This window comes from Staurois parvus, unplaced genomic scaffold (genome assembly GCF_062004578.1).
Source record: "Staurois parvus isolate SC_StPar_1 unplaced genomic scaffold, SC_StPar_1.0 ptg000118l, whole genome shotgun sequence".
NCBI lineage: Eukaryota > Metazoa > Chordata > Amphibia > Anura > Ranidae > Staurois > Staurois parvus.
In genome coordinates, this window is record NW_028317914.1 from 1,316,557 (window position 1) to 1,334,124 (window position 17,568).

General features: G+C 42.1%; 1 protein-coding gene across 1 annotated transcript in view; it reads left to right on the forward strand.

Annotated features, from left to right (window-relative positions):
* RNF144A (ring finger protein 144A) overlaps positions 1–17,568 on the forward strand; it is a 122,800-nt gene that overhangs the window by 69,913 nt on the left and 35,319 nt on the right. Inside the window, exon 3 of the mRNA XM_089672012.1 lies at positions 15,680–15,784. Within this exon, the coding sequence (XP_089528138.1) occupies positions 15,680–15,784 (105 nt within the window). The remainder of the gene's footprint in view (positions 1–15,679; positions 15,785–17,568) is intronic.

Genomic DNA, 17,568 nt, shown 5'->3' on the forward strand with positions numbered 1-17,568 from the left:
GGACAGGGGTGCTTTTGATTTTGATTTTTTTTTTTAATCAATAATTTATTTATTTTGACACTGTCGCTTTACATTTTTTAAAATTGCTTTTATTGCTGTCACAAGGAATGTAAACTTCCCTTGTGAAAGCAATAGGCAGTGATAGGTACTCTTTTTATGGAGAGATCTGGGGTCAATAAGACTCCATATCCTTCCTCTGCCCTGAAAAGCATTTGACGACACCAAGATCGTTGTGATCAAATGCTTTCCATTTTTAAAAATGGCGCTGTTTCCATCTGGGAAAGTGATGTATTCTCATCACTTCCTGTTTCCTATATTATAGAGACAGATAGAATGGTGCTGGTCTTTGTCCGCCTTTATGATCAGTCAGCGAAGTAGTGGCTGTTGATTTGGGTGTCCTGGATCGGACAGGCTCTGTCTCCCCTCCCAGTGGATGGGACAGTACAAGGCTGCTGATAACAATAACTGAATTATAATATAAAAAATAAATAAAAATATAAAAAAAATGTAAATTAAAATACATAAAATGAGAAATATATAATAATCTGCACATAACAATAAGCAGATAATATTACCAACAAAAATAATAAGTATATAAAAAATGTAAATAAAATAATAAAATATATATATTTGCAGATAACAATAATCAGATTACAACAACAGAAATACAAATAAAAATAGACAAATAATAAAAATATCTGAAAAAATGCAAAAAGAATTAAAAATAGATATATGTTATAAAAATTTAATTAAAAAATAATCAATAAAAATAATGTAATACATAAAATAATCTGTAGAAAACAGTCAGAAATAACCAGATTAATGAAAAAATAAAATAATCAATAAAATAAAAGATATATAAATACACACACACATACACACACACATATATATATATATATATATATATATATATATATATATATATATACAGAAAGTGACTACAACAATAAATAAGAATATAGATAGAAATAGAAATAAATTATTATATTTATTAAATAAAAAAATAAAAAAAAGTCCTGCCTCTCTCTGGTCCAGTCTCTACCACCACCCCACCCCCCGGTGAGGCCAGGTGTTCTCTGTATGGCTGCCTGGCCCTAATTGCATTCTTATGGAGAGTTGCTGCACACAAAGAACACCTGGCTTTGACTGGCGGCGCTCTCTGCTAATGGGCAGCGGGGGGTTGGACTGGGATCGGAGCATGCCTATACCAAGTGGGAGGGGGGTTCCATAGACATCCAGTTAGCCTGCAGAAGGCAGTGGGAGGGACCGTGCCCCACCTCCCTGAAGCCGCTTGGATCGCTTTTACGAGAGGCTTGGCTCTAGACCCTGCTGCTTGCCCGTAGCAGGGCTAAATGTATTAAAAAAACTTCTTGCCTAGTGCGTCAGGCAGTAGGAATTCTTCATCCCTGTGTGCTGCTGCTCCTGTAGTGCCCAATCAGCAGGTTGGGGGCATGTAAGGGATACCACTGTATTTCTTAGCTCAAATACACTGAAGTTCTGCTTTAACAAGGGGGTGACAAAGGGGTTGATGTCCTAAAACTGGAAAGTGCAAAATCTGGTGCAACTCTGCTTAGAAACCAATCAGCTTCCAGGTTTAATCGGCAAATCTTAATTGAAAAAGCTGAAGTTAAAAGCTGATTGGCTACCGTGCACAGCTGCAGCAGATTTTGCACTCTCCAGCTTTAGTAACCCCAAAGTGTCATAAGAAGAGGGGTAGGTGATTGAACCACACCAACATTTATCGCCAACAAATATAACATCTTTGGGTGGACTGATCCTTTAAACACAAGTAGTTGTCCATGTGCTTATAGACTTGTAGCCACCCATATCCTCAAATATACGTTTGTTTTTTCCCACATGCCCATCTGTATCCAGCAGAACTACAATGGTCTATTCTCTGCTTTAAGAAATTCTCATTACATAAAAGGATTTCCAGGGAAACAAAATGTGGCAGCATTTCTTAATAAATGTGCATCTTCTGCCAGATGTCATGTCACTTATTGTGGCAATTATATCCTGAAATAATCTTTCTCTGTAAAGAAGGCAGTTGTGTTTTTCATGCAGGAAATCCCTCGCGCTGTACACTCCGGAGAGTTAGACAGCTGCAAGCACATAATAGCGATACCAGCCGCTTACATTTCATGGAGAACTTCTTGTCTATTGTGCGGAAGAGTGGCTACTGGAAAAATGACACTTCACAGACTTCAGTCAGCAGGCAGAGTCTAGCAAAGCTTTGATCTAGCTCTATGTTTTGTGTGTGTGTGACCCAGACTAGCAACCTGTGTGTTGAGACCGTTGTTGGGGCCCCACAATTGATTTTTATTGTCCCAAGTTTATTAATTAGAACTAATGTTTAACCATGATCTTGAAATAATAGCATATTGTTAGACCAATACTCAAGGGAATGTCTAATTGTGTTTCCCTTGTGTCATCTGCTTATCACAGCTTAGCTCCTGCCATTCTGTGGTCCTAGATAGACGGCATTTATTGCATGCAGTAGGCATTGACTTTGTGGCCCCAGTTCATATTTATCTTGGTTCCGCGTTTGCTTTTGTGGCAGTTATTGTGGCCGAGCTCTGGGTGTACTGTTGCTCCATTAATAAAAGGGTTGGCACTTATAATCTTTAACCACTTGCCCTCCTGAGGATTTATCCCCCTTCCTGACCAGGCAATTTGTTGTGTTACGGCACTGCAATACTTTAACTGACAACTGCGCGGTCATGCAACGCTGCACCCAAATTAAATTTACGATATTAAAGGCTGCCAATTTTGAGAAAAAAAACATATTTTTGACTTTTTGCTATTAAACATATCCAGACAAAAAATTTTAAAAATCAAATTTCATCATAAATTTAAGCCAAAATGTATTCTGCTGCTGTCTTTGCTAAAAAAAAAATCCCAATATGTGTAAATTAAATGGTTTAACACGAAAGTTTTAGCATTTACAAGTGGCAGTATAGATACTGGAATTTTTTTTTTTTTTACTAGTAATGGCAGCGATCAGTGACTTATAGCGGGTCTGCGGCGGGCTTTCTGACACTGGGGGGAACTGACTTGGTGTCAGTGACATCCACAGTGACACCAATACAGTGATCAGTGCTAAAAAAAAGCACTGACACTGTACTAATGGCACTGGGCAGGAAGGGGTTAACATGAAGGGTGATCAAAGGGTTAACTGTGTGCTGGGAGTGTTTTACTAGGGAGATGTGTCAGTGTGCTTTACTGTGCACAGCCATCCAAAGCAGTGTGCCTGAGCTGACAGGGAGGAGAACTGTTAGTAAACAAAACAGTTCTCCTCCCCGTTGGAGATCTTCAGAAATCACCAGATTCCGGCGAGTAATAACTGGCCGGGACCTGGTGATTGACAGCCGCGGAGACAAATGGCAGTGTGGGTAGGGTGCACACACAGCTCGCGCGCGCCCCCTACCCGCAAATGCAATATATATATATATATGATTTTGCACACCTGTGCCACCCTGTAGCAGTATATCTGCTATAGGGAGGATGAGAAGCGGTTATAGTGGTTGTAAACTCTTAGATATACCCAGTTAAGTGACTGGCCTCAGCTGATACACAGAGATGAAGCAAATCCTCCTACATAAGTTGTACCTGTTTATCTGTAGTTTTCTCTTCTCTACATCCGTTCAAAGTGCTGAATTTATAAAGCTTGTCTGAGAGTTCAGAAGAAACGGGGGGGAGGGGGGGGAGCTGAAGTTGTGATTTGCAGAGCTCAGTGAAGAGAGCTCCAATTGCTGATTGGAGTGAAGAGACACCCCCCCCTCCATACAGCACACAGGAACAGAGCTGAGGCTGTCAATCTGCTGGAGGTCCTTCCCCTAGCACCAATTTTCTCTTGGTGTCAGGAAAACCTGTCAGAAATGATTCATGCTGAAAGTAAAGGAATGAAGCAGCAGACAGAAATGACACTTAGTGCTCTTGAGATAAGTGCACGCTATAGAGGGATATGCTTTGTTCATATTTTATGTCTGAGGTTTACAACCAGTTTAAGGCATTTTTTATTTAATTGTCAAAATATAAAAAATGCTTTAAACTGGTTGTAAACGTACTTCCTTTTTGTCTTGTCCAGGCCAGTTTATGATGTATTTGTAGTATGCGTCTCTGTTATGAGAGCCTTGACCAGTGCTTGGACAGATTGTGCAGTATTCATGATTTTTCATTTGGTAATAACTACAATACAACGCCCAATTTATCAGGTCCATCTATGAGGCTTCATGCACACTAGCATTCCTAGAAGCTGTGATAAGCATTTTTTTCTGTTCCTAGAAGCTAATTAGTGTTGTCATATGTGTCCATGCACACTACTTTAGGCTATTAGCATTTTCTGAGCTTCAGTGTCTAGGACAGTGGTTCTCAACCTTTCTAATGCCGCGACCCCTTAATACAGTTCCTCATGTTGTGGTGACCCCCAACCATAAAATTATTTTCATTGCTACTTCATAACTGTAATTTTGCAGTGGGAGGAGTAGTGCCATGTCATTGGTGTCAGTGGAAGGAGTAGTGCCCCATCACTGATGTCAGTGGGATGAATAGTGCCCCATCGTTGGTATCAGTGGGAGGAATAGTGCCCCGTCGTTGGTATCAGTGGGAGGAATAGTGCCCCATCACTGATGTCAGTGGGAGGAATAGTGCCCCATCACTGGTGTCAGTGGGATGAATAGTGCCCCATCACTGGTGTCAGTGGGAGGAATAGTGCCCCATCACTGGTGTCAGTGGGAGGAATAGTGCCCCATCACTGGTGTCAGTGGGAGGAATAGTGCCCCATCACTGGTGTCAGTGGGATGAATAGTGCCCCATCACTGGTGTCAGTGGGAGGAATAGTGCCCCATCACTGGTGTCAGTGGGAGGAATAGTGCCCCATCACTGGTGTCAGTGGGAGGAATAGTGCCCCATCACTGGTGTCAGTGGGATGAATAGTGGCCCATCACTGGTGTCAGTGGGATGAATAGTGCCCCATCACTGGTGTCAGTGGGAGGAATAGTGCCCCATCGTTGGTGTCAGTGGGATGAATAGTGCCCCATCACTGGTGTCAGTGGGATGAATAGTGCCCCATCACTGGTGTCAGTGGGATGAATAGTGCCCCATCACTGGTGTCAGTGGGAGGAATAGTGCCCCATCGTTGGTGTCAGTGGGAGGAATAGTGCCCCATCGTTGGTGTCAGTGGGAGGAATAGTGCCCCATCGTTGGTGTCAGTGGGAGGAATAGTGCCCCATCGTTGGTGTCAGTGGGAGGAATAGTGCCCCATCGTTGGTGTCAGTGGGAGGAATAGTGCCCCATCGTTGGTGTCAGTGGGAGGAATAGTGCCCCATTGTTGGTGTCAGTGGGAGGAATAGTGCCCCATCGTTGGTGTCAGTGGGAGGAATAGTGCCCCATCGTTGGAGTCAGTGGGAGGAATAGTGCCCCATCATTGGTGTCAGTGGGAGGAATAGTGCCCCATCATTGGTGTCAGTGGGAGGAGTAGTGCCCCATCATTGGTGTCAGTGGGGGGAGTAGTGCCCCATCATTGGTGTCAGTGGGGGGAGTAGTGCCCCATCACTGGTGTCAGTGGGGGGAGTAGTGCCCCATCACTGGTGTCAGTGGGAGGAGTAGTGCCCCATCACTGGTGTCAGTGGGAGGAATAGTGCCACATCATTGGTGTCAGTGGGAGGAATAGTGCCCCATCATTGGTGTCAGTGGGAGGAATAGTGCCCCATCATTGGTGTCAGTGGGAGGAGTAGTGCCCCATCATTGGTGTCAGTGGGAGGAGTAGTGCCCCATCATTGGTGTCAGTGGGAGGAGTAGTGCCCCATCATTGGTGTCAGTGGGAGGAATAGTGCCCCATCATTGGTGTCAGTGGGAGGAATAGTGCCCCATCATTGGTGTCAGTGGGAGGAGTAGTGCCCCATCATTGGTGTCAGTGGGGGGAGTAGTGCCCCATCATTGGTGTCAGTGGGGGGAGTAGTGCTCCATCACTGGTGTCAGTGGGGGGAGTAGTGCCCCATCACTGGTGTCAGTGGAAGGAGTAGTGCTCCATCACTGGTGTCAGTGGGAGGAGTAGTGCCACATCATTGGTGTCAGTGGGGGGAGTAGTGCCCCATCATTGGTGTCAGTGGGGGGAGTAGTGCCCCATCATTGGTGTCAGTGGGGGGAGTAGTGCCCCATCATTGGTGTCAGTGGGGGGAGTAGTGCCCCATCACTGGTGTCAGTGGGGGGAGTAGTGCCCCATCACTGGTGTCAGTGGGAGTAGTGCCCCATCACTGGTGTCAGTGGGAGGAATAGTGCCACATCATTGGTGTCAGTGGGAGGAATAGTGCCCCATCATTGGTGTCAGTGGGAGGAATAGTGCCCCATCATTGATGTCAGTGTGGTGGAGGGGAGAATAGTGCCCCATCATTGGGGTCAGGGGGGGGGGGAAATAGTGCCCCATCGTTGGTGTCAGTGGGGGGAGGAATAGTGCCCCATTGTTGGTGTCAGTGGGGGGAGGAATAGTGCCCCATCGTTGGTGTCAGTGGGGGGAGGAAAAGTGCCCCATCGTTGGTGTCAGTGGGGGGAGGAATACTGCCCCATCGTTGGTGTCAGTGGGGGGAGGAATACTGCCCCATCGTTGGTGTCAGTGGGGGGAGGAATAGTGCCCCATCGTTGGTGTCAGTGGGGGGAGGAATAGTGCCCCATCTTTGGTGTCAGTGGGGGGAGGAATAGTGCCACATCGTTGGTGTCAGTGGGGGGAGGAATAGTGCCCCATCGTTGGTGTCAGTGGGGGGAGGAATAGTGCCACATCGTTGGTGTCAGTGGGGGGAGGAATAGTGCCCCATTGTTGGTGTCAGTTGGGGGAGGAATAGTGCCCCATCGTTGGTGTCAGTGGGGGGAGGAATAGTGCCCCATCGTTGGTGTCAGTGGGGGGAGGAATAGTGCCACATCGTTGGTGTCAGTGGGGGGAGGAATAGTGCCACATCGTTGGTGTCAGTGGGGGGAGGAATAGTGCCACATCGTTGGTGTCAGTGGGGGGAGGAATAGTGCCCCATCGTTGGTGTCAGTTGGGGGAGGAATAGTGCCCCATCGTTGGTGTCAGTGGGGGGAGGAATAGTGCCCCATCGTTGGTGTCAGTGGGGGGAGGAATAGTGCCCCATCGTTGGTATTAGTGACACAAATGATGGGGCACTATTCCTCCCACTGACACCAATGATACTTACTTTGCTGACCCCTGCTCCAGCCTGGGCTCGCTCTCTCACTTACCTGTCAGCTGTCTTCCTTCTCTGGCCGCTCTCCTCTTCACTCGCTCCGGCAGCTCCCTCGGTCTTCTTTGATGTACGCGCGCTGCCGCTCGGCTCCTCCTCTCCAAGCTCCACCTCCTCGCCGGTGATTGGCCGCCTGTGTGCCTCTCCTGAGCTACAGTTCCGGTGGCCAATCAGCGGCGAGGAGGCGGAGCTGCTGAGCGATCCCGGAGGTGTGGCCAGGTGACAGGAGCAGCGTATCATCCCGCCCACACATCGCCGGAGACAGCAGCGGTGTCTCGGTTCCTAAGACCATCGGAAATATGTGTTTTCCGATGGTCTTAGGCGACCCCTGGGAAATGGTCGTTCGACCCCCAAAGGGGTCGCGACCCCCAGGTTGAGAACCGCTGGTCTAGGAGCAGAAAAAAAAATTGCTTTTGTAGAGTTATTTGGAGTTTTTTTTTCCAGAGGAAACAGTGAACACTTCTAAACGCTGCTAAATGCTACTTAAACACTAACAGTTTTTTTCTAGCTTTTTAAATGTTGTTCCTCTACATGTACTGTAAAAACAGAATGCTACTAAAAAGCGCTATTACCACCATTTTTTATTCTGCATTTTTTCCAGCGTGTGCATGGAGCCTGAAGATGGATCTGTTAAACATCTTTTTTCCTAAGGTCTGATAATTAGTGTTATTTACTGAAGATATCCATAAATAAAATATCAACTGTGTGCTAAATACAAACATTCCTCAGGATTGGGGTAGGAAAACTGAGACCATAGCTTTTATTAAAGTTTTAGAGCACGTTTAATAAGGCCTTTTTTTGCTGGCTATGAGGTCTGAGTCTGCAGAAAGGTAAATCTGATATAAAGCTAATGCCCCCATTCCATTGTGCACCTTTCCAGTTAATTATAAATTGAGCAACCATTTTGCCTTTTTGTTACATACACATACATTCACAATAGGGATGCTTTGGTTAAAAAGAAACCGCATTGTACAGAGATTTGCAAATTTATGCATAAGGTCTCACGCACACAGGGTTTAAAAATGCCTAGTTTACAGGAGTTTGGCATTTTTTTTTCAGCCTCTAAAAGAACCTCTATGTCAGCCTTTGTGTCTCTTCATTTACAGGCCTATTAGAAAGAAGAGCTTTTACAGGCTGAAAAAAAAAACATCACAAGAACGTTCAGGAGAGGAACTTTTGAGCAGAAAAGCCACTTGACGCACCTAAATTCATGTAAACACTAGAAGCTTTTAGGTTCGCTTGAGCATTTGAGTGTTAATGCATTCCAATGGCCAGAATCAATTAGGGTCCTTTCACCTGGGTTTTCCGGTTTTTTTCTTCAGTTCAGTCACGTTTTTTCAAACAAAAACGGATGAGTTTACATCTGTTTTTTCATCCGTTTTCATCTGTTTTTTCATGTTTTTCATCTGTTTTTGGTCCGTTGACATCCGTTTTTCATCAGTTCCGTTTTTTTTGCAGAAGAAAAAATAGGGTTTTCTTCCATTCAAAAAAAAAACGGATGTTAATGGATGCAGACATTAACGGAAGTGAAAAAATGTTCATCCGTTTACATCCGCAAGCCCATAGAATTACATGGGGGTCCGTTTTTCATCCATAAACGGACAGATGAAAAACGGACATACGGAATGCCCATGTAAAAGGGGCCTTAATATTCTGGTCAATGGAATCCATTAATGCTCAGACACTTACTGGGCCTAAAATAGTGTGCAATATGAAGCTTTAGGTGTGTTTTTGTAAGCAGATTTTCTCCTTCCAGGAGTTCTGGGATTCAGAGGAGCAAAGCAAAAGTCCTGTGTGCATGGGGCCTTATGAAACCTTGCTGTTATTGAAATTGGAATAGGGTTGCTCATACCATAATGGGCAAGGTTGAGGATATTACAAACAACATTAAAGAAGTGTCTTAGTCTTAAGCAGTAGAGGAGTTTGGAGGGTATGACAGTGCAGGACAGGAGTGTGAAGGATATAACAGTAGGCAGTATGTGCAGGAGAGGGTTTCCGAGGGTATACAGAGGGCAGTAGGTGCAAAGGGTATGACAGTGGGCAGTATGTGCTGTAAGGGAGGGTAAAGGGTGTGACTGTGGGCAGTATGTACTGTAAGGGAGGATAAAGGGTATGACAGTGGGCAGTATATGCTGTAAGGGAGGGTAAAGGGTGTGACTGTGGGCAGTATGTACTGTAAGGGAGGATAAAGGGTATGACAGTGGGCAGTATGTTCTCTAAGGGAGGGTAAAGGGTGTCACAGTGGGCAGTATGTGCTGTAAGGGAGGGTGAAGGGTATGACAGTGGGCAGTAAGTGCAGGAGAGGAATGTGGAGGGTATCAGAGTGGGTAGTATGTGCAGAAAAGGCAGCAGGTAATATGCTTTTATTGAAATAGTAGCAGCAAATGTTTAATATGTACAAAATAGTTAATGGACCTTCCAAAGCAGCTGCCCATTGATTTAAAGTTTACTATTTATTTCTCACCTTGTAGACAAATACTGGATTATAGCTCCTGTTTCCCTCTTGATCAAAACATAGTTTCTTCCAAAACACCGGGGTTGGGGATTGATTAGAGTTAGTTTGTGAAGACACCATTTAAACAATATATTACAAATGAACTATGAAATACTGGAAGTAGTTAATAGTAGAATGTTGCTTATCAACAAATCTAGTTTCTTTAGACATTTTTCTCCAGTAAAAAAAAAAAACACATCCAGAAAATGAAAGTTTCTGACTGTGATATTTGATCTAGATCTTCTAGTCATACATCTAACAGTTACGTTCTGAAAACAGTCACTGTGAGAACGCAAAAATCTGCACATATGTCTAATGCAATCATTACTCTGGTTAGGTGAAAGATTGGAATGAAAGCAGTAGCAGTTAGTCTTTTACAGCAAAAACGACATTCCACTGGAATCCAAATATAAACCATATGTGTGGTGGCCACATCACTGTTTTTGTTACTAAGAAAAGCCAAGCTGGAGACCTGATGTGGATTTCAGCGAAGAGCACACAGTATGTAAATGAGTCGCCTTACTAATCTTCAGGAACGTGCCACTTGCCTGTGCCAAAATAAGCTGCCAAAGTCTTGGCTAAGTTGATCTTGGCATACAGCACTGCCCCAAGTTGATACAAACTTGTACTCTACTTTTATCTATGAATATGGACATTATCAGTTTTTTTGTATAGCATTAATTATTTCTTTATCATGAAGTAATATTTCCATGTCATGGAATCTGCATATACAGTTAGGTCCATATATATTTGGACACAGGCACAATTTTCATACTTTTGACTCTGTATGCCACTAGAATAAATTAAAATGAAACAATCCAAATGAATTTGAAGTGCAGACGTTTGGCTTTAATTCAAGGGGTTGAACATAAATATCAAGTACAAACTTTAGGAACTGCAGCTATTTTTATACACAGTCCCTCCATTTTCAAGGGCTCAGATGTAATTGGACAAACTAATATAATCATAAATAAAATGTTCATTTTTAATATTTTTTGAGAATCCTTTACTGGCAACGACTGCCGGAAGTCTGGAACCCATGGACATTATCAAAGACTGGGTTTCCTCCTTTCTGATGCTTTGTCAGGCTCTAACTGCAGCTGTTTTCAGTTGTTCTTTTTTTGTGGATCTTTCTGCCTTTAGTTTTGCCTTCAGCAAGTGAAATGCATGCACAATTGGGTTGAAATCGGGTGATTGACTCGGCCATTGCAGAATATTCCACTTCTTTCCCTTCAAAAGCTTCTGGGTTGCTTTTGCAGTGTGTTTTGGGTCATTGTTCATTTGTACTGTGAAGCGCCATCCAATCAACTTTGCTGCATTTGGCTGAATCTGGGCTGACAGTATATCTCTAAACACTGCAGAATTCATCCAGCTGCTTCTGTCTTCTGTCACATCAATAAACACCAATGACCCAGTGCCACTGGAAGCCATGCATGCCCATGCCATCACACTGCCTCCACCATGTGTTACAGATGACGTTGTGTGCTTTGGATCATGAGCTGTTCTATGCCTTCTCCAAACTTTTTTCTTCCCGTCATTCTGGTACAATATAATCTTAGTTTCATCCGTCCAAAGAATGCTTTTCCAGAACTGGTCTGGCTTTTTAGATGTTTTTTGGCAAAGTCTAATCTGGCTTTTCTACTCTTCAGGCTTATGAATGGTTTGCACTTTGTGGTGAACCCTCTGGATGGATTTTTTTTTCATTTTTTAAGCCTTACAATGGCCTGTTTTGCTTGCTTGGACAGCTCCTTTGAACACGTGATGTAGGTTCACAGCAGTAGATTTCAAATGCAAATACCACACTTACAGTATCTCACAGAAGTGTAAATATTTTTGTAAATAATTTATTATATCTTTTCATGTGACAACACTGAAGAAATGACACTTTGCTACAATGTAAAGTAGCGAGTGTACAGCTTGTATAACAGTGTAAATTTGCTTTCCCTTCAAAATAACTCAACACACAGCCATTAATGTCTAAACCGCTGGCAACAAAAGTGAGTACACCCCTAAGTAAAAATGTCCAAATTTGGCCCAAAGTGTCAATATTTTGTGTGGCCACTAGAGATGAGCGAATCGAACTTGGCGAAGTGGAATTCGTTTCGAATATTAGGAAAAATTCGATTCGCATCGAATCCGAATTTTAGCAAACTTCGGATGCACGAATCGAATTTTCCCCGATCAGCCGGCAAAAGTGTCACTGCAGAGAGCTCCGCTATTTCTGACAGTTCTCTGACAGTTCTGACAGTTCATTTACAGCGGTTGAAACATTGTATCTATTTGTTTCCATTTAGGATACAGATGTTTTTATTCGGAAATAAATAGATACAATGTTTCAACCGCTGTAAATGAACTGTCAGAACTGTCAGAGAACTGTCAGAAATAGCGGAGCTCTCTGCAGATACACTTTTTGCTGTACTGGAATTCTTCTTCTTTTCATTCTTCTTCTTCTTCTTTTCATTCTTCTTTTCATTCTTCTTCTTCTTCTTTTCATTCTTCTTCTTCTTCTTTTCATTCTTCTTTTCATTCTTCTTCTTCTTTTCATTCTTCTTCTTCTTCTTTTCATTCTTCTTTTCATTCTTCTTCTTTTCATTCTTCTTCTTCTTTTCATTCTTCTTTTCATTCTTCTTTTCATTCTTCTTCTTCTTCTTTTCATTCTTCTTTTTATTCTTCTTCTTCTTCTTTTCATTCTTCTTCTTCTTTTCATTCTTCTTTTCATTCTTCTTCTTCTTCTTTTCATTCTTCTTCTTCTTTTCATTCTTCTTTTCATTCTTCTTCTTTTCATTCTTCTTTTCATTCTTCTCATTCTTCTTTTAATTCTTCTTTTCATTCTTCTTCTTCTTCTTCTTTTCATTCTTCTTCTTCTTCTTTTTATTCTTCTTTTCATTCTTCTTCCTCTTCTTTTCATTCTTCTTCTTCTTCTTTTCATTTTTCTTCTTCTTTTCATTCTTCTTTTCATTCTTCTTCTTCTTCTTTTCATTCTTCTTCTTCTTCTTTTCATTCTTCTTTTCATTCTTCTTCTTCTTTTCATTCTTCTTCTTCTTCTTTTCATTCTTCTTCTTCTTCTTTTCATTCTTCTTTTCATTTTTCTCATTCTTCTTTTAATTCTTCTTTTCATTCTTCTTCTCATTCTTCTTCTTTTCATTCTTCTTCTTCTTTTCATTCTTCTTCTTTTCATTCTTCTTCTTCTTCTTTTCATTCTTCTTTTCATTCTTCTTCTTCTTTTCATTCTTCTCCTTCTTTTCATTCTTCTTCTTTTCATTCTTCTTTTCATTCATTCTTCTTCTTCTTCTTTTCATTCTTCTTCTTCTTCTTTTCATTCTTCTTCTTCTTCTTCTTTTCATTCTTCTTCTTCTTTTCATTCTTATTCTTCTTCTTTTCATTCTTCTTTTCATTCTTCTTCTTCTTCTTTTCATTCTTCTTCTTCTTCTTTTCATTCTTCTTTTCATTCTTCTTCTTCTTCTTTTCATTCTTCTTCTTTTCATTCTTCTTCTTCTTTTCATTCCTCTTCTTCTTCTTTTCATTCTTCTTTTCATTCTTCTTCTTCTTCTTTTCATTCTTCTTTTCATTCTTCTTCTTCTTCTTCTTTTCATTCTTCTTCTTCTTTTCATTCTTCTTTTCATTCTTCTTCTTTTCATTCTTCTTCTTCTTCTTTTCATTCCTCTTCTTCTTCTTTTCATTCTTCTTTTCATTCTTCTTCTTCTTCTTCTTCTTCTTCTTCGTCATGCCCCTTGACTGCCCAAATGAGTGAAGTGTGCGGTGATTCTAAGATCGACGGCACTCATCTGCATGTCATACTGACTGACAGTATTATTTCTCTTCCCCAGCACACTCCAAGGGCATTTAAATTAAAGGTACAGTGTTCTGCACTAATATAAAGGCTCTCTGAAGCCTAGAAACCCTTTAAATAAGTTAAATTTGCGGCGAATAAATTCACATCAAATTGAATTTATCCCGCAAATTCGGCGAATCAGCCGAATCGAATTTTTGAATAATTCGCTCATCTCTAGTGGCCACCATTATTTTCCAGAACTGCCTTAACCCTCTTTGGCATATAGTTCACCACAGCTTCACAGGTTGCCACTGGAGTCCACTTCCACTCCTCCATGTTGACATCACAGAGCTGGTGGATGTTAGAGACCTTGCGATCCTCCACCTTCCATTTGAAGATGCCCCACAGATGCTCAATAGGGTTTAGGTCTGGAGACATGCTTGGCCAGTCCTTCATCTTTACCCTCAGCTTCTTTAGCAAGGCAGTGTCGTCTTGGAGGTGTGTTTTGGGTGTCGTTATCATGTTGGAATACTGCCCTGTGGCCCAGTCTCCGAAGGGGGGGATCATGCTTTGCTTCAGTATGTCACAGTACATGTTGGCGTTCATGGTTCCCTCAATGAACTGTAGCTCCCCAGTGCCAGCAGCACTCATGCAGCCCAAGACCATGCCACTCCCAACACCATGCTTGACTGTAGGCAAGACACACTTGTATTTGTACTCCTCACCTGGTTGCCGCCACACATGCTTGACAACATCGGAACCAAATAAGTTTATCTTGATCTCCTCAGATCACAAGACATGGTTCCAGTAATCCATGTCCTTAGTCTGCTTGTCTTCAGCAAACTGTTTGCGGGCTTACTTGTGCATTATCTTTAGAAGAGGCTTCCTTCTGGGACGACAGCCATGCAGACCAATTTGATGCAGTGTGCGGGGTATGGTCTGAGCACTGACAGGCTGACCCCCCACCCCTTAAACAATGCTGGCAGTACTCATACGTCTATTTCCCAAAGATATCCTCTGGATATGACACTGAGCACATGCACTAAGCATTATTGGTCGACCATGACGAGGCCTGTTCTGAGTGGGACCTGTCCCGTTAAACCGCTGTATGGTCTTGGCCACCACGCTGCAGCTCAGTTTCAAGGTCTTGGAAATCTTCTTATAGCCTAGGCCACCTTTATGTACAGCAGCAATTCTTATTTTCAGTTCCTCAGAGAGTTCTTTGCCATGAGGTGCCTTGTTGAACTTCCAGTGACCAGTATGAGAGAGTGAGAGCGATAACACCAAATTTAACATACCTGCTCCCCATTCACACCTGAGACCTTGTAACACTAACAAGTCACATGACACCGGGGAGGGAAAATGGCTAATTGGGCCCAATTTGGACATTTTCACTTAGGGCTGTACTCACTTTTGTTGCCAGCGGTTTAGATATTAATGGCTGTGTGTTGAGTTATTTTGAGGGGACAGCAAATTTACACTGTTATACAAGCTGTATACTCACTACGTCACATTGTAGCAAAGTGTCATTTCTTCAGTGTTGTCACATGAAAAGATATAATAAAATATTTACTAAACTGTTAGGGGTGTACTCACTTCTGTGAGATACGGTAGAATCAACTCCAGACCCTTTTACCTGCTTAATTTATGAAGAAATAACAAAGGAGTAGCCCACACCTGGCCATGAAACAGCTTTGGATTCACTTGTCCAATTACTTTTGGTCCCTTGAAAAAAGGGGGGTGGCTACTCTTAAGAGCAGTAATTCCTAAACCCTTCCTCCAATTTGGATGTACTGTACATATCCTCAAATTAAACCTGAGAGTGTGCATTGTCAGCCTAAATCCATTATATAACTATAGCTGAAATATATGTTGGTAAATACTGAAAAAAACTAAAATTGAGCCTGTGTCCAAATATATGTGCACCTAACTGTTGGTTAAATGCACTTGCTGCAAGCTGCTGTAATTTATTATATTGCTACTTAGCAGTAAAACAGTAACATAAAAAAAGGGAATTTTGCATTAGCTTTTGAGGAATCTACTTAAAATGTTTTTCTTTAGCATACTGGATAATTTTTTTTTCTCTCCCTTCTTTTTACACATTTTTGATTTAATCCAAAATGTACGTACAACTATGAATATATAAAATAAAGTTTATTCTTCTCTATCTCTTAACAGTGTTTAAAACAGTATGTGGAACTTCTGATCAAAGAAGGTTTAGAAACTGCAATTAGTTGCCCTGATGCCAGTTGCCCAAAGAGAGGTCATTTGCAAGAAAATGAGGCAAGTATGACTCCAGTTAAAGGGAAACTATAATGGTTTTGAATCAGTGTTTTTGAATAATTTATGAGTTATTAAAGTTATTAACCCAATGCATGTATGCTTTACTATTTCACTAAAGGGTGCACCCATGATGCTGATGTTGCACATCATTATGGGTATTATCAAGAAACAGCTGAGAAGCTTCCAGAACCTGTTTTTCCTTCATACTATCTCTCTCTAAGTGAAACTTCATAGGGTCACTTGGAGAGCGGAGTGCGGCCTGGCTGGTCCAACCCAAAGGGGAGCTTTCTGAGATGCAGATGAAGGTCCTACACTTTCACTACTGACAGCCGGGTGCTCTGTCCCTACACTAACCAAATCCCTAGGGCAGGGACTTAAAAACATTCTACCTGACCCAAGATGGCCACCAAAGTCACCTGGATCCAACTTAGCCAACTGGAAACGCAGGTTCTCTTGACTTCCTCCTCCAGATGCCTTGTTATTCTGGACGAGCACCACCTGTAGTGGAGAATGTAGACTGCACCTACCTACACACTTCTCTTTAGCTTACACAGAGCAAAGAACCCCCCACCTTCATGTAACGTCACTCAGGTCTGGAAGTTGGCCACCCAAGCACACTGTGCTGCATTGTGGAAGTAGAGGAAGAGAGACACATACTTCTTTACGCAGAAAGTGCCAAGTATTTTACTTATCTGGCAGATCTATGGGGAAACGAATTAAAAAAAGTATAAAAGGGGAGGGGGTTAATACAACTAGGTTCACTTTTATTTACACCTGAATCCTTCTGTATGACAGTCTAAACAGGTTCTAAATCCATTTACTATGTGATGCAGAATCCTCAAAAAGTACAAAATTTCTTTATCTCCCCTTTTTTTTTGGTGCCTAGTACACTCCCCCCTCAGACACTGCAGCTCCCAGTGGGAGGATTTCAGCAGCAGACGCAGGGCTATCAATCCAGAAAACTACAGTCTTGTTAATCAGTAGTGATAAGCATATAGTATAAAGGATAATTGGCTAGGTGAGGGAATTGGATTTTATTTTTAAACAGAGTAACCATGATCTTGGTGATAACTGTGCATATTTGTAGTGTCAATACTATTCTTAAAGTGTTACTAAACCGACAACAGTAAAATCAGTCTGTATATGCAGTAAAGCATGCTTGTTATAATCACTTTGGAACCTAAGGGGTTAATCCTCTTCATTGTGTAAAAAGTCTGTTTGTTTGATCCTGACTTCTCTGCTCCTCCTCTTGTTCAAATGTCTACATCTTATTTCCTGATAAGACAGACTGAATTGTAGCCATTTTGCACATGCTCAGTTTAGTGTGCATTGCTAGAGAGTTTTTTTTTCTTTGGAGAGTGCATGTGATCAGCACAGGGCCAATCAACACTGTGCACACAGAGGTCAGGGGTTTTGTATCCTCCTAGAGCAGAATTAAAACTCTTCCTAAAAGCTTTAACCAGTGCTCTGTTGAACACTGATAGATGTCACAAGACTTCTCTAACTGCTGATGAGAAAAAGTATTTAGCAGTTTATATTTACTAAAATAATTGCACTTCCATGTTTTGTGTACTGTGGGAGACCAGGTATAGTGAATGCAGGGTCCTGGGTTTAGTGACACTTTAACCAAGTAGCAGAAAGGGTGTGAGAGGTTAGGACTAACTTCCTGTATAGAGTTTAGTTCCTTTTTATGTGCTGCTGCAGCTTGCAAAATCAGAGCTTCTGGGGAATTGGGGGAGAAAATATTTAAAAAAGTTTTGCCAGAAGACAAAAAATCTTGTTAA